Genomic DNA, 23,329 nt, shown 5'->3' on the forward strand with positions numbered 1-23,329 from the left:
AGGGCAGGCTGTAGTGGTTTATAGTAGTTAGATGTTCAGCTGTTTACACAGTGAACAGGGCAGGCTGTAGTGGTTTATAGTAGTTAGATGTTCAGCTGTTTACAGTGAACAGGGCAGGCTGCAGTGGTTTATAGTAGTTAGATGTTCAGCTGTTTACACAGTGAACAGGGCAGGCTGCAGTGGTTTATAGTAGTTAGATGTTCAGCTGTTTACAGTGAACAGGGCAGGCTGTAGTGGTTTATAGTAGTTAGATGTTCAGCTGTTTACACAGTGAACAGGGCAGGCTGCAGTGGTTTATAGTAGTTAGATGTTCAGCTGTTTACACAGTGAACAGGGCAGGCTGTAGTGGTTTATAGTAGTTAGATGTTCAGCTGTTTACTGTGAACAGGGCAGGCTGTAGTGGTTTATAGTAGTTAGATGTTCAGCTGTTTACACAGTGAACAGGGCAGGCTGTAGTGGTTTATAGTAGTTAGATGTTCAGCTGTTTACACTGAACAGGGCAGGCTGTAGTGGTTTATAGTAGTTAGATGTTCAGCTGTTTACTGTGAACAGGGCAGGCTGTAGTGGTTTATAGTAGTTAGATGTTCAGCTGTTTACTGTGAACAGGGCAGGCTGTAGTGGTTTATTGTAGTTAGATGTTCAGCTGTTTACACAGTGAACAGGGCAGGCTGTAGTGGTTTATAGTAGTTAGATGTTCAGCTGTTTACAGTGAACAGGGCAGGCTGTAGTGGTTTATAGTAGTTAGATGTTCAGCTATTTACAGTGAACAGGGCAGGCTACAGTGGTTTATAGTAGTTAGATGTTCAGCTATTTACAGTGAACAGGGCAGGCTGTAGTGGTTTATAGTAGTTAGATGTTCAGCTGTTTACACAGTGAACAGGGCAGGCTGTAGTGGTTTATAGTAGTTAGATGTTCAGCTGTTTACACAGTGAACAGGGCAGGCTGCAGTGGTTTATAGTAGTTAGATGTTCAGCTGTTTACACAGTGAACAGGGCAGGCTGCAGTGGTTTATAGTAGTTAGATGTTCAGCTGTTTACACAGTGAACAGGGCAGGCTGTAGTGGTTTATAGTAGTTAGATGTTCAGCTGTTTACACAGTGAACAGGGCAGGCTGCAGTGGTTTATAGTAGTTAGATGTTCAGCTGTTTACACAGTGAACAGGGCAGGCTGTAGTGGTTTATAGTAGTTAGATAGCTAACTAGATACTAAATTAACAAACCAAATGCAGAACGGCAGAGCATTTTGTACATTTTAGAAAGTTAACTTAATGGTTACAAGATATCAACACCAGGTTTGTGGGTTCGATTCCCGTAGGGGACCAGTATGGACTTCAATGAAAATGTATGTGATTTCTATGGCAAGTCTCTCTGGATAAGAGCCTCTGCAAAATAAAGTTTCCTGTAACTAATGTAGGTTAGGACTATTCTGTTTCCTAGAAGTTTCTAGATTCCAGTAACAGTAGGGACAGGAGGAAGTTGGTATATATCTAAGAGTGTTGACACCATACTCTTGGATGAGAGGTTTAACCCCCCCCGGTTAAGGATAGGACAGGGGAGGGTAAGATGATGCCGACAGCCAACCTCTTACCCCAAGCACTCCCTGTTGACTGAAAACCGAGTTTCGGTTGTCACAGTTACACCTGTCTCTCTGTGTTCTCAGGGAAAGTCCAAACGCAGGACGGAGTTCAGTTGTCCTGGCGGGAAGGTGTTTACTAGGACACTAAAGACGTGCGAGGCCGTAGAGACAGTAGATACATAGAAGTTGATTGCCCTTAAAAGGAATTTGTCTTGCAAATTAAAACAAGCTTGGCAAGCTTTTAGCTATGTGTGTGTGTGTGTGTGTGTGTGTGTGTGTGTGTGTGTGTGTGTGTGTGTGTATAACATCTGCTGGGCCATGAGGAGGTTGTTGAAGCCACTGATATTGTCTCAACCTGTCAGGAACACAAAGATGGCTCCTTTGTGTGTGTGTGTGTGCCCCTAGTCTGGATGTGTTTGCAAAGGTCTCCATTAGGGTGGTTACAATAGCAGTATCGTGATACAGTTACCATGGCAAGGACAGAACATGAAGCAGACTACATTTCCTGAGGAAAACAGTCCTGATGTCGTCACGCAGAAACGTGTATTTTCCTAAACTACACCACACTGTTACATACAGTAGGTTTTAAACAACCAAAGGTTTAGACCAGCCTTGTATTTTTCATAGAAAATCAGGTATGGTAGTATCACCATGCTGGTATAGTGACAACCCTAGTCTCTGGTGGCAAAGGTCTCTGGTGGCAAATGTCTCTGGTGGCAAATGTCTCTGGTGGCAAATGTCTCTGGTGGCAAAGGTCTCTGGTGGCAAAGGTCTCTGGTGGCAAAGGTCCCTGGTGACCTTAACCCTAACCTTAACCATTCAGAGTTAATGCCTGACCTTAACCCTAGCCTTAAATCCCTAACCAAAGCAGACATTTTGAATCTCTTTGGTGTTATTGAGATACATTCTGCTGTTCAGAACGCTGGTGTGGCTCCGCCTGTGACCCGGGAAAATATTATATTATATTATTATATTATATTATTATATTATATTATTATATTATATTATTATATTATATTATTATATTATATTATTATATTATATTATTATATTAGATTATTATATTATATTATTATATTAGATTATTATATTAGATTATTATATTAGATTATTATATTATTATATTAGATTATATTATTATGTTATATTATTATATTATATTATTAGATTATTATATTAGATTATTATATTAGATTATTATGTTATTATATTAGATATTATTATATTATTATATTATATTATATTATTATGTTATATTATTATATTATATTATTATATTAGATTATTATGTTATTATATTAGATATTATGACACTGTGGGCGTTAACCTCAGTGGGCTGAGGGGTGTAGATATTATGACACTGTGGGCGTTAACCTCAGTGGGCTGAGGGGTGAATAAATTATGACACTGTGGGCGTTAACCTCAGTGGGCTGAGGGGTGTAGATATTATGACACTGTGGGCGTTAACCTCAGTGGGCTGAGGGGTGTAGATATTATGACACTGTGGGCGTTAACCTCAGTGGGCTGAGGGGTGTAGATATTATGACACTGTGGGCGTTAACCTCAGTGGGCTGAGGGGTGTAGATATTATGACACTGTGGGCGTTAACCTCAGTGGGCTGAGGGGTTCCTCCTGAAGCCCAGGAAGTTGTCCTCGGTGTCGCTGGCCAGTGGAACCTTCCTCCTGAAGCCCAGGAAGTTGTCCTCGGTGTCGCTGGCCAGTGGAACCTTCCTCCTGAAGCCCAGGAAGTTGTCCTCGGTGTCGCTGGCCAGTGGAACCTTCCTCCTGAAGCCCAGGAAGTTGTCCTCGGTGTCGCTGGCCAGTGGAACCTTCCTCCTGAAGCCCAGGAAGTTGTCCTCGGTGTCGCTGGCCAGTGGAACCTTCCTCCTGAAGCCCAGGAAGTTGTCCTCGGTGTCGCTGGCCAGTGGAACCTTCCTCCTGAAGCCCAGGAAGTTGTCCTCGGTGTCGCTGGCCAGTGGAACCTTCCTCCTGAAGCCCAGGAAGTTGTCCTCGTGTCGCTGGCCAGTGGAACCTTCCTCCTGAAGCCCAGGAAGTTGTCCTCGGTGTCCCTGACCAGTGGAACCTTCCTCCTGAAGCCCAGGAAGTTGTCCTCGGTGTCGCTGGCCAGTGGAACCTTCCTCCTGAAGCCCAGGAAGTTGTCCTCGGTGTCGCTGGCCAGTGGAACCTTCCTCCTGAAGCCCAGGAAGTTGTCCTCGGTGTCGCTGGCCAGTGGAACCTTCCTCCTGAAGCCCAGGAAGTTGTCCTCGGTGTCGCTGGCCAGTGGAACCTTCCTCCTGAAGCCCAGGAAGTTGTCCTCGGTGTCCCTGACCAGTGGAACCTTCCTCCTGAAGCCCAGGAAGTTGTCCTCAGTGTCGCTGGCCAGTGGAACCTTCCTCCTGAAGCCCAGGAAGTTGTCCTCGGTGTCCCTGACCAGTGGAACCTTCCTCCTGAAGCCCAGGAAGTTGTCCTCGGTGTCGCTGGCCAGTGGAACCTTCCTCCTGAAGCCCAGGAAGTTGTCCTCGGTGTCGCTGGCCAGTGGAACCTTCCTCCTGAAGCCCAGGAAGTTGTCCTCGGTGTCCCTGACCAGTGGAACCTTCCTCCTGAAGCCCAGGAAGTTGTCCTCGGTGTCGCTGGCCAGTGGAACCTTCCTCCTGAAGCCCAGGAAGTTGTCCTCGGTGTCCCTGGCCAGTGGAACCTTCCTCCTGAAGCCCAGGAAGTTGTCCTCGGTGTCGCTGGCCAGTGGAACCTTCCTCCTGAAGCCCAGGAAGTTGTCCTCGGTGTCCCTGACCAGTGGAACCTTCCTCCTGAAGCCCAGGAAGTTGTCCTCGGTGTCGGCTGGCCAGTGGAACCTTCCTCCTGAAGCCCAGGAAGTTGTCCTCGGTGTCCCTGACCAGTGGAACCTTCCTCCTGAAGCCCAGGAAGTTGTCCTCGGTGTCGCTGGCCAGTGGAACCTTCCTCCTGAAGCCCAGGAAGTTGTCCTCCGGTGTCCCTGACCAGTGGAACCTTCCTCCTGAAGCCCAGGAAGTTGTCCTCGGTGTCGCTGGCCAGTGGAACCTTCCTCCTGAAGCCCAGGAAGTTGTCCTCGGTGTCCCTGACCAGTGGAACCTTCCTCCTGAAGCCCAGGAAGTTGTCCTCGGTGTCGCTGGCCAGAGGAACCTTCCTCCTGAAGCCCAGGAAGTTGTCCTCGGTGTCGCTGGCCAGTGGAACCTTCCTCCTGAAGCCCAGGAAGTTGTCCTCGGTGTCCCTGACCAGTGGAACCTTCCTCCTGAAGCCCAGGAAGTTGTCCTCGGTGTCGCTGGCCAGTGGAACCTTCATCCTGAAGCCCAGGAAGTTGTCCTCGGTGTCCCTGACCAGTGGAACCTTCCTCCTGAAGCCCAGGAAGTTGTCCTCGGTGTCGCTGGCCAGTGGAACCTTCCTCCTGAAGCCCAGGAAGTTGTCCTCGTGTCGCTGGCCAGTGGAACCTTCCTCCTGAAGCCCAGGAAGTTGTCCTCGGTGTCGCTGGCCAGTGGAACCTTCCTCCTGAAGCCCAGGAAGTTGTCCTCGGTGTCCCTGACCAGTGGAACCTTCCTCCTGAAGCCCAGGAAGTTGTCCTCGGTGTCGCTGGCCAGTGGAACCTTCCTCCTGAAGCCCAGGAAGTTGTCCTCGGTGTCCCTGACCAGTGGAACCTTCCTCCTCCATAGGTCCACTAACTCCCTGACTGTCACATCGTCACTGTTGAGCATGTTCAGTATAAATCCACTCAACATTCTAAACCCCCATCTCTTTGGCTCATGAAGACATCACGTGTGGTGTGTTGAAGCATAGACACCTAAACCCCCATCTCTTTGGCTCATGAAGACATCACGTGTGGTGTGTTGAAGCATAGACACATAAACCCTCATCTTTTTGGCTCATGAAGACATCACGTGTGGTGTGTTGAAGCATAGACACCTAAACCCCCATCTCTTTGGCTCATGAAGACATCACGTGTGGTGTGTTGAAGCATAGACACATAAACCCCCATCTCTTTAGCTCATGAAGACATCACGTGTGGTGTGTTGAAACATAACCACTTTCTCACCACTTGAACAGTTCTGTTATTCATTTCCCTCAGAACCTTCTGTGGGAGAGGCACATTGGCAAGCATATGTTGAATCGTTGCTAGGGCCACCTTTCTCAGAGAAAGACCCCTAGGTCTGAGAGTTGTGCTGAACACACAGTAGCTTTCATTTCTCTAAAAGCGGACCCCTAGATCTGAGAGTTGGGCTGAACACACAGTAGCTTTCATTTCTCTAAAAGCGGACCCCTAGGTCTGAGAGTTAGCACTACTTGTGATGGATACCGATAGAGACAACCTTGACGTACACAGAGGTCTGCCTCACCTCTAAACAATTCCTCTCATTCCTTAAGGTACAGCTTGTACCTGGTTGTGTGTAAGTTGTGGCCATTAGACTTCTGTTGTTAGAGATGACATGTTCTTCCTCGTGTTATTACTGAACCCGATGTTCTAAACTCTGTTTTTCCCGCAGGTGAAGAAGAGCGGCCTTAAGCTCAGCCAGGAGGAGTGGAAAAGACAAGAGGTAACAGCCCCGGGGTGTGTGTGTGTGTTGTGTGTGGTGTGTGTGTGTGCGTGTGTACGACCCTTTCCCTTCCAACATGGACAGTTCCTCCTACGAAGGATAAAGCCGACTGCCTCCAGAGAGTTAGAAATCTGTACACACAGAAAAGCCACTTCCTGTTGCACCCTGGGAAATGTATTATACAGTGTCTGAACTCCCCTTCCTGTAACCTCCCCGTCGCAGTAATAAACCCTTCTTAAAGGGGAGGGCTAGAATATATCGACCGTAGACAAATAAACCCGTTTATATGTCAGGGACAGATGAATTCATAGTAAATAAATGTCTATAGAGGACAGAGATGTAACAATGTGCAGAGGTATAACATACCGGTGTTTCTCTTACCAACATTAAGTTTTATTTGAGTTCTGTCTTGAATGTTGCCCGCTGGCCTTTCAGCCCTGCTATGACATCTCTCTAGCCTGCACCTCGCACACACGTGATTGACCAATGACATGCCACAGATATTGGTACAGCTCACAGATGTTAGGTACATTAATGCATTTCATTTACACCCTCTCTCTCTCTGTCTCTCTCTCTCTCTGTCTCTATCTCTGTCTCTCTGTCTCTGTCTGTCTGTCTGTCTGTCTGTCTGTCTGTCTGTCTGTCTGTCTGTCTGTCTGTCTCTCTGTCTGTCTGTCTGTCCTCTCTGTCTGTCTGTCTGTCTGTCTCTCTCTCTGTCTTTCTGTGTCTCTGTCTCTCTCTGTCTCCATCTCTCTGTCTGTCTCTCTGTCTGTCTATCTCTCTCTCTCTCTGTCTCTCTCTCTATCTCTGTCTCTGTCTGTCTGTCTGTCTGTCTGTCTGTCTGTCTGTCTCTCTGTGTCTCTGTCTCTCTCTGTCTCCATCTCTCTGTCTGTCTCTCTCTCTCTCTCTCTCGTTCTCTCTGTCAGGCCATATTTGAGTTGATATCGTCAGAACACTCCTACCTCCACAGTCTGGAGGTTCTGATCCGGATGTTTCAGAACTCAGCGGAGCTCAGTGACACCATGACCAAGACCGAGCACCACCACCTCTTCTCCAACATCACAGATGTGTGTGAGGCCAGCAAGAAGTAGGTCCTGTGTGTTTGTGTGTGTGTGTGTGCTTGCCTTAGCTAGAGAAAGGTGGATTGTGGGTATTGTAGTTGATGGTCCTGTGGTGTGTGAGGTCAGTGTGAGAACTCGGGCTGTACCCAACAAAAAACATCTTGGTCAACCGAAAGTTGTTTGTTCTTAAACATGTATTTTTCCATATGTAGACACACTATGTGTATTAATCAAATCAACTATATATGTACTGAGCTTGTCTAATGCTTTAAGCTTACGGTTTAATATAATAAGACAAATTACTCAAGAGGGAGCCAGAGATCAAGATTACCAGAAGAAAAAAACCTTAACCTGCCGGACCATCCTCTTCCCTTTCTTGCTGGCTTTCACAGATTCTGGTAATAAGCTACGTGATGATTCGTCAAACTTTCTCATGTGGAATTTTCTATCGATCTACTTGGCAGTTATTGTTTTCATATGTTTGTGAAACAATGTTTGTGAAACAGTTTCATTTAATTTATTATAACGTCATTGTCATGTGGTTAATCAAAATTCTATCCAAATCTAAATAAAAAATAACTTTAAAAAGTAACTTCTGTTGCCGTTGGCAACTATGTAAAAATAGCCTACATAAAGCCAACAAATAAAAACATTGCAGGTAGAAAATATCCTGATTTAAAAATAAATATCTTATAAATCACATTGGCTACACATGGCCTGTCTGCAACAAACTTGAAACATATCAACTATGAACTTGGGTCAGGCCTGAAGCACCTTGAAACAATGTATCAACTATGAACTTGGGTCAGGCCTGAAGCACCTTGAAACATTGTATCAACTATGAACTTGGGTCAGGCCTGAAGCACCTTGAAACAATGTATCAACTATGAACTTGGGTCAGGCCTGAAGCACCTTGAAACATTGTATCAACTATGAACTTGGGTCAGGCCTGAAGCACCTTGAAACATTGTATCAACTATTAACTTGGGTCAGGCCTGAAGCACCTTGAAACATTGTATCAACTATGAACTTGGGTCAGGCCTGAAGCACCTTGAAACATTGTATCAACTATGAACTTGGGTCAGGCCTGAAGCACCTTGAAACATTGTATCAACTATTAACTTGGGTCAGGCCTGAAGCACCTTGAAACATTGTATCAACTATGAACTTGGGTCAGGCCTGAAGCACCTTGAAACATTGTATCAACTATGAACTTGGGTCAGGCCTGAAGCACCTTGAAACATTGTATCAACTATGAACTTGGGTCAGGCCTGAAGCACCTTGAAACATTGTATCAACTATGAACTTGGGTCAGGCCTGAAGCACCTTGAAACATTGTATCAACTATGAACTTGGGTCAGGCCTGAAGCACCTTGAAACATTGTATCAACTATGAACTTGGGTCGGGCCTGAAGCACCTTGAAACATTGTATCAACTATTAACTTGGGTCAGGCCTGAAGCACCTTGAAACATTGTATCAACTATTAATTTGGGTCAGGCCTGAAGCATCTTGAAACATTGTATCAACTATTAATTTGGGTCAGGCCTGAAGCACCTTGAAACATTGTATCAACTATTAACTTGGGTCAGGCCTGAAGCACCTTGAAACATTGTATCAACTATGAACTTGGGTCAGGCCTGAAGCACCTTGAAACATTGTATCAACTATGAACTTGGGTCAGGCCTGAAGCACCTTGAAACATTGTATCAACTATGAACTTGGGTCAGGCCTGAAGCACCTTGAAACATTGTATCAACTATGAACTTGGGTCAGGCCTGAAGCTTGCATTAGCGAACTTGCAACATTGTATAAAATATTCTGGGCCCTCAGTTTCCCTCCCCAGTGAGCTTGGGACAGACACAGCTGTAGGCTATTTGCACAAGGGATAAGAAGCAGTGCTGGACTTGGGCAGGAGCTCCCTGGAGCTGAGTACTGACACCTCAAATGTTCTACTGCTTGAGCTCCTGTTCCTCCGATAGAATATTCTCTCTAAAGTATTGTGGAACTCCTGCAACTAAATATAAACAGTACCAGCATCCAAAATGAGTAAAGGAACCTATTTCAGTCCAAGTCAAGCACTGATAAGAGGTCATCAGGTAGGCCTATTTAATGACATTTCCACTGGATCAGAGCATGACATTTTTCCATTTCACGCTGAGTGGTTATCAAAAGGTAGAGAGCTGGAAAGATTTTGAGGAACTATAATGGATGTAGAAACAGACTTTGTTAGCTCGCTGTTTGAGGTGAAGAAAATATTACGTTGAGAAGCTCCACAGGTTATTATTGGTGGTAAGGTAAGCCAATCAGAAATACTATCAGATCCCCAAATGGGCACATTTTATATGTCTACATTTGTGCACAGGCCAGGTAGTCAATAGGACTACTTCTATGCGTAAATCAGGCCAGGTAGCCAATAGGACTACTTCTATGTGTAAATCAGGCCAGGTAGACAATAGGCCTACTTCTATGTGTAAATCAGGCCAGGTAGTCAATAGGACTACTTCTATGTGTAAATCAGGCCAGGTAGCCTATAGGACTACTTCTATGTGTAAATCAGGCCAGGTAGCCTATAGGACTACTTCTATGTGTAAATCAGGCCAGGTAGTCAATAGGACTACTTCTATGTGTAAATCAGGCCAGGTAGTCAATAGGACTACTTCTATGTGTAAATCAGGCCAGGTAGTCAATAGGACTACTTCTATGTGTAAATCAGGCCAGGTAAACAATAGGACTACTTCTATGTGTAAATCAGGCCAGGTAGTCAATACGACTACTTCTATGTGTAAATCAGGCCAGGTAGCCAATAGGACTACTTCTATGTGTAAATCAGGCCAGGTAAACAATAGGGCTACTTCTATGTGTAAATCAGGCCAGGTAGCCAATAGGACTACTTCTATGTGTAAATCAGGCCAGGTAAACAATAGGACTACTTCTATGTGTAAATCAGGCCAGGTAGTCAATAGGACTACTTCTATGTGTAAATCAGGCCAGGTAATCAATAGGACTACTTCTATGTGTAAATCAGGCCAGGTAGACAATAGGACTACTTCTATGTGTAAATCAGGCCAGGTAGACAATAGGACTACTTCTATGTGTAAATCAGGCCAGGTAGACAATAGGACTACTTCTATGTGTAAATCAGGCCAGGTAAACAATAGGACTACTTCTATGTGTAAATCAGGCCAGGTAAACAATAGGACTACTTCTATGTGTAAGTCAGGCCAGGTAGTCAATAGGACTACTTCTATGTGTAAATCAGGCCAGGTAAACAATAGGACTACTTCTATGTGTAAATCAGGCCAGGTAGTCAATAGGACTACTTCTATGTGTAAATCAGGCCAGGTAGACAATAGGCCTACTTCTATGTGTAAATCAGGCCAGGTAGTCAATAGGACTACTTCTATGTGTAAATCAGGCCAGGTAGTCAATAGGACTACTTCTATGTGTAAATCAGGCCAGGTAGACAATAGGCCTACTTCTATGTGTAAATCAGGCCAGGTAGTCAATAGGACTACTTCTATGTGTAAATCAGGCCAGGTAGCCTGTAGGCCTACTTCTATGCGTAAATCAGGCCAGGTAGCCTATAGGCCTACTTCTATGCTTAAAATTAAATCAGGCCAGGTAGCCAATAGGGCTACTTCTATGTGTAAATCAGGCCAGGTAGACAATAGGGCTACTTCTATGTGTAAATCAGGCCAGGTAGACAATAGGGCTACTTCTATGCGTAAATCAGGCCAGGTAGACAATAGGGCTACTTCTATGCGTAAATCAGGCCAGGACGCCAATAGGGCTACTTCTATGTGTAAATCAGGCCAGGTAGCCAATAGGGCTTCTTCTATGTGTAAATCAGGCCAGGTAGCCAATAGGGCTTCTTCTATGTGTAAATCAGGCCAGGTAGCCAATAGGGCTACTTCTATGCGTAAATCAGGCCAGGACGCCAATAGGACTACTTCTATGTGTAAATCAGGCCAGGTAGCCAATAGGGCTACTTCTATGCTTAAAATTAAATCAGGCCAGGTAGCCAATAGGGCTACTTCTATGCGTAAATCAGGCCAGGACGCCAATAGGACTACTTCTATGTGTAAATCAGGCCCATTCCAAATAATAATAATAATAATAATAATAATAATAATAATAATAATAATAATAATAATATGCCCATTCTGAAAATGAAGACTAAATACCAGAATACTAATATGAAAAGCATTAAGAGAAATGATCGTAACCAAAGTATCAAACATTGTAGATTAGAAATGATAGGAATGAATTGGTAAATGTACTACTGGTGACGTGTGTAATGGGGAATTGATAGACACTGTAACAATCACACAATGAAGTGCACATGTTGTCAGGAGAAAGAGCTCATTCTGTGGGGAGAAGTGCATTGTGCATCTGTGCGCTTGGCCAATCTGACATCTGCATTGGCCGTGCAGTATTTACAGTGATACAGGACTCAGCAGGAGCTCATTCATACTTGTTGCGCTTCACAGAGCAGTGCTCTTGTAAAAGAGGTGAGTTTGTGTTTTCTACAAGATGTACCGCCCCCACCTACCTCCCAGTGGACGCTCTCTGCATGACTCCTCCCGCTCTCTGCATGACTCCTCCCTCTCTCTGCATGGCTCCTCCCTCTCTCTGCATGGCCCCTCCCTCTCTCTGCATGGCCCCTCCCTCTCTCTGCATGGCTCCTCCCTCTCTCTGCATGGCTCCTCCCTCTCTCTGCATGGCTCCTCCCTCTCTCTGCATGGCTCCTCCCTCTCTCTGCATGGCTCCCCCCCACTCTCTCTCTATGTGACTCCCCCCTCTCTCTCTACGTAACTCCCCCCTCTCTCTCTACGTGACTCCCCCTCTCTCTCTACGTGACTCCCCCTCTCTCTCTACGTGACTCTCCCCTCTCTCTCTACGTGACTCTCCCCTCTCTCTACGTGACTCTCCCCCCTCTCTCTACGTGACTCCCCCCTCTCTCTCTCTATGTGACTCTACCCCCACTCTCTCTCTACGTGACTCTACCCCCACTCTCTCTCTACGTGACTCTCCCCCACTCTCTCTACGTGACTCTCCCCCCACTCTCTCTACGTGACTCCCCCCACTCTCTCTCTACGTGACTCTCCCCCACTCTCTCTCTACGTGACTCCCCCCCCCCACTCTCTCTCTACGTGACTCCCCCCCCACTCTCTCTCTACGTGACTCTCCCCCCACTCTCTCTCTATGTGACTCTCCCCCCACTCTCTCTCTACGTGACTCCCCCCCCACTCTCTCTCTATGTGACTCTCCCCCACTCTCTCTCTACGTGACTCTCCCCCACTCTCTCTCTACGTGACTCTCCCCCCACTCTCTCTCTACGTGACTCTCCCCCCACTCTCTCTCTACGTGACTCTCCCCCCACTCTCTCTCTCTACGTGACTCTCCCCCCCCCTCTCTACTGACTCCCCCTCTCTCTCTACGTGACTCTCCCCCACTCTCTCTGCGTGACTCTCCCCCACTCTCTCTACGTGACTCTCCCCCACTCTCTCTACGTGACTCTCCCCCACTCTCTCTACGTGACTCTCCCCCCACTCTCTCTACATGACTCTCCCCCACTCTCTCTACATGACTCTCCCCCACTCTCTCTCTGTGACTCTCCCCCCACTCTCTCTCTGCATGACTCTCCCCCCACTCTTCTACATGACTCTCACCCCACACTCTCTCTACATGACTCTCCCCCCACTCTCTCTCTACATGACTCCCACTGCTCTCACGTGACCCCCCTCTCTCTACATGACTCCCCCCTCTCTACATGACTCTACCCCCAATCTCTCTCTGTGACTCTCCCCCACTCTCTCTACATGACTCTCACCCCACACTCTCTCTACATGACTCTCCCCCCACTCTCTCTACATGACTCCCACTGCTCTCTACGTGACCCCCTCTCTACGTGACTCCCCCTCTCTCTACATGACTCTACCCCACTCTCTCTGCATGACTCTCCCCCCACTCTCTCTACTTGACTCTCACCCCACACTCTCTCTACATGACTCTCCCCCTCTCTCTACGTGACTCCCCCCCTCTCTCTATGTGACTCTCCCCACTCTCTCTACGTGGCTCTCCCCCCACTCTCTCTACGTGGCTCTCCCCCACTCTCTCTACGTGGCTCTCCCCCACTCTCTCTACGTGGCTCTCCCCCACTCTCTCTACGTGGCTCTCCCCCACTCTCTCTACGTGGCTCTCCCCCACTCTCTCTACGTGACTCTCCCCACACTCTCTCTACATGAATCTCCCCCCACTCTCTCTCTACATGAATCTCCCCCCACTCTCTCTACATGACTCCCACTGCTCTCTACGTGACCCCCCTCTCTCTACATGACTCCCACTGCTCTCTACATGACTCCCCCTCTCTCTACATGACTCTACCCCCACTCTCTCTCTACATGACTCTCCCCCACTCTCTCTCTACATGACTCTCCCCCCACTCTCTCTCTACATGACTCTCTCTCTACATAACTCTCTCCCCCTCTCTCTACATGACTCTACCCCCACTCTCTCTCTACATGACTCCCACTGCTCTCTACGTGACTCTCCCTCCTCTCTCTACATGACTCCCCCCTCTCTCTCGTAAACACACACAGCCCTCTGTTCCTCTGTAACAGTGTGTTCATGGTCCCCTGGGTTAGCTCATACTGGCAGCTGTGTGTCAGTCTGTTATTCATGCTAACCTCTCTCTGTTCAGGCCTGTACTGCTTCATAGTCCTCCCCACCTCATTCCTATGGAAACCTCAGCCACGTGTAACCTCACCCCACAGCCACAGCTACGTGTAACCTCACCCCACAGCCACAGCTACGTGTAACCTCACCCCACAGCCACAGCTACGTGTAACCTCACCCCACAGCCACAGCTACGTGTAACCTCACCCCACAGCCACAGCTACGTGTAACCTCACCCCACAGCCACAGCTACGTGTAACCTCACCCCACAGCCACAGCTACGTGTAACCTCACCCCACAGCCACAGCTACGTGTAACCTCACCCCACAGCCACAGCTACGTGTAACCTCACCCCACAGCCACAGCTACGTGTAACCTCACCCCACAGCCACAGCTACGTGTAACCTCACCCCACAGCCACAGCTACGTGTAACCTCACCCCACAGCCACAGCTATGTGTAACCTCACCCCACAGCTACGTGTAACCTCACCCCACAGCCACAGCCACGTGCAACCTCACCCCACAGCCACAGCTACGTGTAACCTCACCCCACAGCCACAGACACGTGTAACCTCACCCCACAGCCACAGCTACGTGTAACCTCACCCCACAGCCACAGCTACGTGTAACCTCACCCCACAGCCACAACTACGTGTAACCTCACCCCACAGCTACGTGTAACCTCACCCCACAGCTACGTGTAACCTCACCCCTCATACACGTGTAACCTCACCCCACAGCCACAGCTACGTGTAACCTCACCCCACAGCCACAGCTACGTGTAACCTCACCCCACAGCCACAGCTACGTGTAACCTCACCCCACAGCTACGTGTAACCTCACCCCACAGCTACGTGTAACCTCACCCCTCATACACGTGTAACCTCACCCCACAGCCACAGCTACGTGTAACCTCACCCCACAGCCACAGCTACGTGTAACCTCACCCCACAGCCACAGCTACGTGTAACCTCACCCCACAGCTACGTGTAACCTCACCCCACAGCTACGTGTAACCTCACCCCACAGCCACAGCTACGTGTAACCTCACCCCACAGCTACGTGTAACCTCACCCCACAGCCACAGCTACGTGTAACCTCACCCCACAGCCACAGCTACGTGTAACCTCACCCCACAGCCACAGCTACGTGTAACCTCACCCCACAGCTACGTGTAACCTCACCCCACAGCTACGTGTAACCTCACCCCACAGCTACGTGTAACCTCACCCCACAGCTACGTGTAACCTCACCCCACAGCTACGTGTAACCTCACCCCACAGCTACGTGTAACCTCACCCCACAGCTACGTGTAACCTCACCCCACAGCTACGTGTAACCTCACCCCACAGCTACGTGTAACCTCACCCCACAGACACGTGTAACCTCACCCCACAGCTACGTGTAACCTCACCCCACAGCTACGTGTAACCTCACCCCACAGCTACGTGTAACCTCACCCCACAGCTACGTGTAACCTCACCCCACAGCTACGTGTAACCTCACCCCACAGCTACGTGTAACCTCACCCCACAGCTACGTGTAACCTCACCCCACAGCTACGTGTAACCTCACCCCACAGCTACGTGTAACCTCACCCCACAGCTACGTGTAACCTCACCCCTCAGACACGTGTAACGAAGCTGCTAGCCATCAAGCTAACAAAGTTGTTACCAGATGAATTTTGTAATGGAGCCCTCTCTGTCTGGAGAAGTACATTACTGGTCCCATGGCTGTAGGGGCTGTATCTCCTACCCGGCTGTAGGAGCTGTATCTCCTACCCGGCTGTAGGGGCTGTATCTCCTACCCGGCTGTAGGGGCTGTATCTCCTACCCGGCTGTAGGGGCTGTATCTCCTACCCGGCTGTATCTCCTACCCGGCTGTAGGGGCTGTATCTCCTACCCGGCTGTAGGGGCTGTATCTCCTACCCGGCTGTATCTCCTACCCGGCTGTAGGGGCTGTATCTCCTACCCGGCTGTAGGGGCTGTATCTCCTACCCGGCTGTAGGGGCTGTATCTCCTACCCGGCTGTATCTCCTACCCGGCTGTAGGGGCTGTATCTCTTACCCGGCTGTAGGGGCTGTATCTCCTACCCTGCTGTAGGGGCTCTATCTCCTACCCGGTCCCATGGCTGTAGGGGCTGTATCTCCTACCCGGTCCCATGGCTGTAGGGGCTGTATCTCCTACCCGGCTGTAGGGGCTGTATCTCCTACCCGGCTGTAGGGGCTCTATCTCCTACCCGGTCCCATGGCTGTAGGGGCTGTATCTCCTACCCGGCTGTAGGGGCTCTATCTCCTACCCGGTCCCATGGCTGTAGGGGCTCCCTCTCCTACCCGGTCCCATGGCTGTAGGGGCTGTATCTCCTACCCGGCTGTAGGGGCTCTATCTCCTACCCGGTCCCATGGCTGTAGGGGCTGTATCTCCTACCCGGCTGTAGGGACCACGGGCACAAGTTATCCTGCCTCTCGCCTGTCCATAAAGGGTTCACCGAATCCTGTAATGCGTGTTAGGTGGTGGATTACGTCGTCCTTGTTGTCAGGCCCTAGTTTGGACAACCGTTCAGTCGTGTGGTCAGGTGTCACAAAAAGGGACTTGGCTTAAAAGAGGACAGCACGTCTGGCCCTTGGATGTACACAGAGAGCTAATATTAATAATATGCACGTTCATTTCTCAAAGTGGAGGAGGAATTGACTTCATCACTACTTTTATTTATATTGACAGCCTGTCTAAATTACTGGCACACAGCTCGGATGCAGCTCGGACCCATGCACATCCCACAAGACATCTCTTCACAGTCCCCAACTCCAGAACAGACTATGGGAGGCACACAGTACTACATAGAGCCATGACTACATTGAACTCTATTCCACAGTACTACATAGAGCCATGACTACATTAAACTCTATTCCACAGTACTACATAGAGCCATGACTACATTAAACTCTATTCCACAGTACTACATAGAGCCATGACTACATGGAACTCTATTCCACATCAAGTAACTGATGCAAGCATTGGAATCAGATTTAAAAACAAATAAATATGCACCTTCTGGAACAGCAGGGACTGTGAAGAGACAGACATAGACACACACACACACACACACACCAACACACACACTATAACATACACACTATACACACATGTACACATGGATTTAGTTGATATGTGGTAGTGGAGTAGGGGCCTGAGGACACACCGTGTGTTGTGAATGTTTTGTCATGTTTTTTAAAATTGTTATAAACTGCCTTAATTTGGCTGGACCCCAGGAAGAGTAGCTGCTGCCTTGGCATAATAAATGCCCATCTCTTGTGAAATGAGGAAGGTCACTATGAGGTGGCTCTGCAGATGAGTTGAAACAAGCCCCAACTGATTAAGGTCAACTTCCTGTGGTTGTGTGACAGTTTCCTGTGTGTCACGGTGGGGACCAGATTTTGTCGTTAAAGCGGCCATCTGCCCTATGCCGACAGGAAGAGGAAGCCCTGTGTGTTACCTGCTAATGGTTCCCCCAGGCTATTTTAGGGGGTCCGGGAGGGTTCTCTCCAGTGATGTCATGGTGAAGCGGGGACAGAGGTGTCAGATGCACTTCCTGTGTTTGTGTGTACGTGTGTTTGTGCGCGTGTGGGTAAGATGACTTAAATAGGCAGATCATGCTGATTCAGTCCATTGTTATTCCATCTCTGACATGCTAGTCCTTCCTGAGACGTGTGGAAGGAGAACTGATCGGATGTTTAATGCTCTAGAGTGTTTGTTGTTTTCTCACTGACTTCTAAATCATGTGTACATGCAGACCTCCGATTATCAAAACTTACTGATCCATCACTTTGTCTCTCTGTCTGTCTCTCTGTCTCTCTGTCTTGTCTGTCTTGTCTCTCTCTGTCTGTGTCTCTGTCTCTCTCTGTCTGTCTCTCTGTCTGTGTCTCTGTCTCTGTGTCTCTCTGTCTCTCTGTCTGTGTCTCTCTCTCTCCGTCTGTGTCTCTGTCTCTCTCTGTCTCTGTCTCTCTGTCTGTCTCTGTCTCTCTGTCTTGTCTGTCTTGTCTCTCTCTGTCTCTGTCTATCTGTCTGTCTCTGTGTCTCTCTGTCTCTCTGTCTTGTCTGTCTTGTCTCTCTGTCTGTGTCTCTGTCTGTCTCTCTGTCTGTCTCTCTGTCTGTGTCTCTGTCTCTCTGTCTGTGTCTCTGTCTCTCTGTCTCTCTGTCTGTGTCTCTCTCTCTCTCTCCGTCTGTGTCTCTCTCTGTCTCTGTCTCTCTGTCTCTCTGTCTGTGTCTCTCTCTCTCTCTCTCTCTCTCTCCGTCTGTGTCTCTGTCTCTCTGTCTCCGTCTCTCGTTAGGTTCTTTAAAGAGCTAGAGGACCTGCACCAGCAGAACGTTGTTATAGATGACATCAGTGACATCGTGTTCAGACACGCCCAGTCCAACTTTGACCCCTACATCACCTACTGCTCCAATGAGGTTTACCAGCAGAGGACCCTACAGAGGCTAGTGTGAGTACAACACACACACACACACACACACACACACACACACACACACACACACACACACACACACACACACACACACACACACACACTTTGAACTGTGACTGATGACTGCCCTCTCTCTCTCTGTCCCAGCAGTAGTAAGAGTCCAGTGTTTAAGGAGGTGTTGACTCGTATTGAGGGTCACCCAGACTGCAGGAACCTCCCAATGATCTCCTTCCTGATCCTGCCGATGCAGAGAGTCACACGCCTGCCTCTGCTGATGGATGTGAGCCAACACACAACACTCACATACTGGACACACGTCTAACACACTCATATACCCAGTTGATTAGGTTATGATATGGTTCGCTCCTACAGACAGTGAGTCACGTGGTCGTGGCTTCCTATATGAAGCAGGCAGACAGGCATCAAGACATTCAGTTACTGTTCCTTTGAACGTTAGAATGGACAAAACGAGTAACTTTAGCGACTTTAAGCGTGGTATCGTCGTCAGATCCAGTATCTCCGAAACAGCCGGCCTCCTGGGCTTTTCACGCACACGACAGTGTCTATGGTTTACAGAGAACGGTGGGACAAACAAACATTCAGTCAGCGGCAGTCCTGTGGGTGAAAACAACTCGTTGACGAGAGGTCGAAGGAGAATGGAAAGAACCGTGGAAGATAACTGGTGGGTCACAAATACCGACACAGTACAACAGTGGTGTGCAGAACGGCATCTCAGAACACACAACTCTTCGGTCCTGGTCACGGATCGGCTATTGCAGCAGACGACCACACCGGGTTCCTATCAGATAAAAACAAGAGGAGGCTCTAGTGGCCATCACCATCACCATCACTGTGTTCCTATCAGATAAAAACAAGAGGAGGCTCTAGTGGCCATCACCATCACTGTGTTCCTATCAGATAAAAACAAGAAGAGGCTCTAGTGGCCATCACCATCACTGTGTTCCTATCAGATAAAAACAAGAGGAGGCTCTAGTGGCCATCACCATCACCATCACTGTGTTCCTATCAGATAAAAACAAGAGGAGGCTCTAGTGGCCATCACCATCACTGTGTTCCTATCAGATAAAAACAAGAGGAAGAGGCTCTAGTGGCCATCACCATCACTGTGTTCCTATCAGATAAAAACAAGAGGAAGAGGCTCTAGTGGCCATCACCATCACTCTGTTCCTATCAGATAAAAACAAGAAGAGGCTCTAGTGGCCATCACCATCACCATCACTGTGTTCCTATCAGATAAAAACAAGAAGAGGCTCTAGTGACCATCACCATCACTGTGTTCCTATCAGATAAAAACAAGAAGAGGCTCTAGTGACCATCACCATCACTGTGTTCCTATCAGATAAAAACAAGAGGAGGCTCTAGTGACCATCACCATCACTGTGTTCCTATCAGATAAAAACAAGAGGAGGCTCTAGTGACCATCACCATCACTGTGTTCCTATCAGATAAAAACAAGAAGAGGCTCTAGTGACCATCACCATCACTGTGTTCCTATCAGATAAAAACAAGAAGAGGCTCTAGTGGCCATCACCATCACTGTGTTCCTATCAGATAAAAACAAGAGGAGGCTCTAGTGACCATCACCATCACTGTGTTCCTATCAGATAAAAACAAGAAGAAGAGGCTCTAGTGGCCATCACCATCACTGTGTTCCTATCAGATAAAAACAAGAAGAAGAGGCTCTAGTGGCCATCACCATCACTGTGTTCCTATCATTTACATTTACATTTAAGTAATTTAGCAGACGCTCTTATCCAGAGCGACTTACAAATTGGAAAAAGATAAAAACAAGAAGAAGATGCTCTAGTGGCCATCACCATCACTGTGTTCCTATCAGATAAAAACAAGAAGAAGAGGCTCTAGTGGCCATCACCATCACCATCACTGTGTTCCTATCAGATAAAAACAAGAAGAGGCTCTAGTGGCCATCACCATCACTGTGTTCCTATCAGATAAAAACAACAAGAAGAGGATCTAGTGGCCATCACCATCACCATCACTGTGTTCCTATCAGATAAAAACAAGAGGAGGCTCTAGTGGCCATCACCATCACTGTGTTCCTATCAGATAAAAACAAGAGGAGGCTCTAGTGACCATCACCATCACTGTGTTCCTATCAGATAAAAACAAGAGGAGGCTCTAGTGGCCATCACCATCACTGTGTTCCTATCAGATAAAAACAACAAGAAGAGGATCTAGTGGCCATCACCATCACCATCACTGTGTTCCTATCAGATAAAAACAAGAGGAGGCTCTAGTGGCCATCACCATCACTGTGTTCCTATCAGATAAAAATAAGAGGACGCTCTAGTGGCCATCACCATCACCATCACTGTGTTCCTATCAGATAAAAACAAGAAGAGGCTCTAGTGGCCATCACCATCACTGTGTTCCTATCAGATAAAAACAAGAGGAGGCTCTAGTGACCATCACCATCACTGTGTTCCTATCAGATAAAAACAAGAAGAGGAGGCTCTAGTGGCCATCACCATCACTGTGTTCCTATCAGATAAAAACAAGAGGAGGCTCTAGTGGCCATCACCATCACTGTGTTCCTATCAGATAAAAACAAGAAGAGGCTGTAGCCTTAGTCTAATGTAGACTAGTCTAATGTAGCCTTAGTCTAATGTAGCCTTAGTCTAATGTAGCCTTAGTCTAATGTAGCCTTAGTCTAATGTAGCCTTAGTCTAATGTAGCCTTTCTCTAATGTAGCCTTTCTCTAATGTAGCCTTTCTCTAATGTAGCATTTCTCTAATGTAGCATTTCTCTAATGTAGCCTTCACCTACTGTAGCCTTAGTCTAATGTAGCCTTAGTCTAACGTAGCCTTAGTCTAATGTAGCCTTTCTCTAATGTAGCCTTTGTCTAATGTAGCCTTAGTCTAATGTAGCCTTAGTCTAATGTAGCCTTTCTCTAATGTAGCCTTTCTCTAATGTAGCCTTAGTCTAATGTAGCCTTAGTCTAATGTAGCCTTAGTCTAATGTAGCCTTTGTCTAATGTAGCCTTAGTCTAATGTAGCCTTAGTCTAATGTAGCCTTTCTCTAATGTAGCCTTTCTCTAATGTAGCCTTAGTCTAATGTAGCCTTAGTCTAATGTAGCCTTAGTCTAATGTAGCCTTCGTCTTAACTGGCTCAAAGAGCTCAGCTCCTAACTCCATTGACCTAGTAATGCTTGTTCATTCTGTCATTCATTGGTCCCTCGTTTTTACCAATTATTTGACTAATGTTTTCACTTACTGTTCTGTCTCTCTCCTTCTCTCTCCTTCCATGTTGTAGTTGTTCCCTTGAGGTTTAAGGCAGGACTATAGGCCATGAAGTAGGAGGTTTTTGAGCCCTGGGAAAGTTTCTGTAACACTTAATGATTCCAACCGCTGTGTGTGTGTGTGTGTGTGTGTGTGTGTGTGTGTGTGTGTGTGTGTGTGTGTGTGTGTGTGTGTGTGTGTGTGTGTGTGTGTGTGTGTGTGTGTGTGTGTGTGTGTGTGTGTGTGTGTGTGTGTGTGTGTGTGTGTGTGTGTGTGTGTGTGTGTGTGTGTGTTCATGAAAGCAGCGTTAGTGAGAGATGTGTTCTGGAAGCCTCTCCCAGGAATAACAAAGTGGTTAACTAGCTGATCTCACACACACTCTACTTTATGACTTCATACTCTACTGTGTACACAGCCTTTATGACCTCATACTCTACTGTGTACACAGCCTTTATGACATCATACTCTACTGTGTACACAGCCTTTATGACATCATACTCTACTGTGTACACAGCCTTAATGACATCATACTCTACTGTGCACACAGCCACTGTGTGCGTGTGTGTGATCTGCTCTAACCTCTGACCTCGTCTCTCTGTTTTTCAGGTCATTTGTCAGAAGGCTTCTAAAGGCTCATCTCATTATGAGGCCTGTAAGAAAGCCCTTCAATCAGTCAGCAAGGTGAGAGGTCAACTGGTGTCGAACCCAAATTGATGCCAAGTCAAAGGCTGGGTTTATGTCTCAACATGAGATCAAGGAAGGAGCCTGTGTTTCCCCCATGGTCTTTGTAGCGTGAGCCTGCATGTATCTGCACGTGTCTGTGAGTGCTAATACCTGTGTGTTTTAGGTGGTACGTCAGTGCAACGAAGGGGCCCGTACCATGGAGAGAACAGAGATGATGTACACCATCAACTCTCAACTGGACTTTAAGATCAAGGTATGGAGATGGGCTTGGAATTCTCCCCAGTGAGTCTCTAGCTGGGTTTTATGACTGTCTCTATGGCTGGGTTTTATGACTGTCTCTATGACTGTCTCTATGGCTGGGTTTTATGACTGTCTCTATGACTGTCTCTATGGCTGGGTTTTATGACTGTCTCTATGGCTGGGTTTTATGACTGTCTCTATGACTGTCTCTATGGCTGGGTTTTATGACTGTCTCTATGGCTGGGTTTTATGACTGTCTCTATGGCTGGGTTTTATGACTGTCTCTGAATGTCTCTATGGCTGGGTTTTATGACTGTCTCTATGACTGTCTCTATAGCTGGGTTTTATGACTGTCTCTATGGCTGGGTTTTATGACTGTCTCTATAGCTGGGTTTATGACTGTCTCTATAGCTGGGTTTATGACTGTCTCTATAGCTGGGTTTATGACTGTCTCTATAGCTGGGTTTTATGACTGTCTCTATGGCTGGGTTTTATGACTGTCTCTATAGCTGGGTTTTATGACTGTCTCTCTATAGCTGGGTTTTATGACTGTCTCTATAGCTGGGTTTTATGACTGTCTCTATGGCTGGGTTTTATGACTGTCTCTATAGCTGGGTTTTATGACTGTCTCTATAGCTGGGTTTTATGACTCTCTATAGCTGGGTTTTATGACTGTCTCTATAGCTGGGTTTTATGACTGTCTCTATAGCTGGGTTTTATAGCTGTCTCTATAGCTGGGTTTTATGACTGTCTCTATAGCTGGGTTTATGACTGTCTCTATAGCTGGGTTTATGACTGTCTCTAT

General features: G+C 47.4%; 1 protein-coding gene across 1 annotated transcript in view; it reads left to right on the top strand.

Annotated features, from left to right (window-relative positions):
- LOC135533852 (rho guanine nucleotide exchange factor 26-like) overlaps window positions 1–22,537 on the top strand; it is a gene marked incomplete at its 3' end in the record, with an annotated part of 35,370 nt that extends 12,833 nt beyond the window's left edge. The window contains exons 5-10 of the mRNA XM_064961061.1: window positions 6,083–6,133; window positions 7,060–7,220; window positions 18,203–18,355; window positions 18,491–18,620; window positions 22,207–22,281; window positions 22,448–22,537. Of these exons, the coding sequence (XP_064817133.1) occupies window positions 6,083–6,133; window positions 7,060–7,220; window positions 18,203–18,355; window positions 18,491–18,620; window positions 22,207–22,281; window positions 22,448–22,537 (660 nt within the window). The remainder of the gene's footprint in view (window positions 1–6,082; window positions 6,134–7,059; window positions 7,221–18,202; window positions 18,356–18,490; window positions 18,621–22,206; window positions 22,282–22,447) is intronic.
- Between the last annotated feature and the right edge of the window lie 792 nt (window positions 22,538–23,329).

This window comes from Oncorhynchus masou, unplaced genomic scaffold, assembly GCF_036934945.1.
Source record: "Oncorhynchus masou masou isolate Uvic2021 unplaced genomic scaffold, UVic_Omas_1.1 unplaced_scaffold_2726, whole genome shotgun sequence".
In the NCBI taxonomy this organism is placed as follows: domain Eukaryota; kingdom Metazoa; phylum Chordata; class Actinopteri; order Salmoniformes; family Salmonidae; genus Oncorhynchus; species Oncorhynchus masou.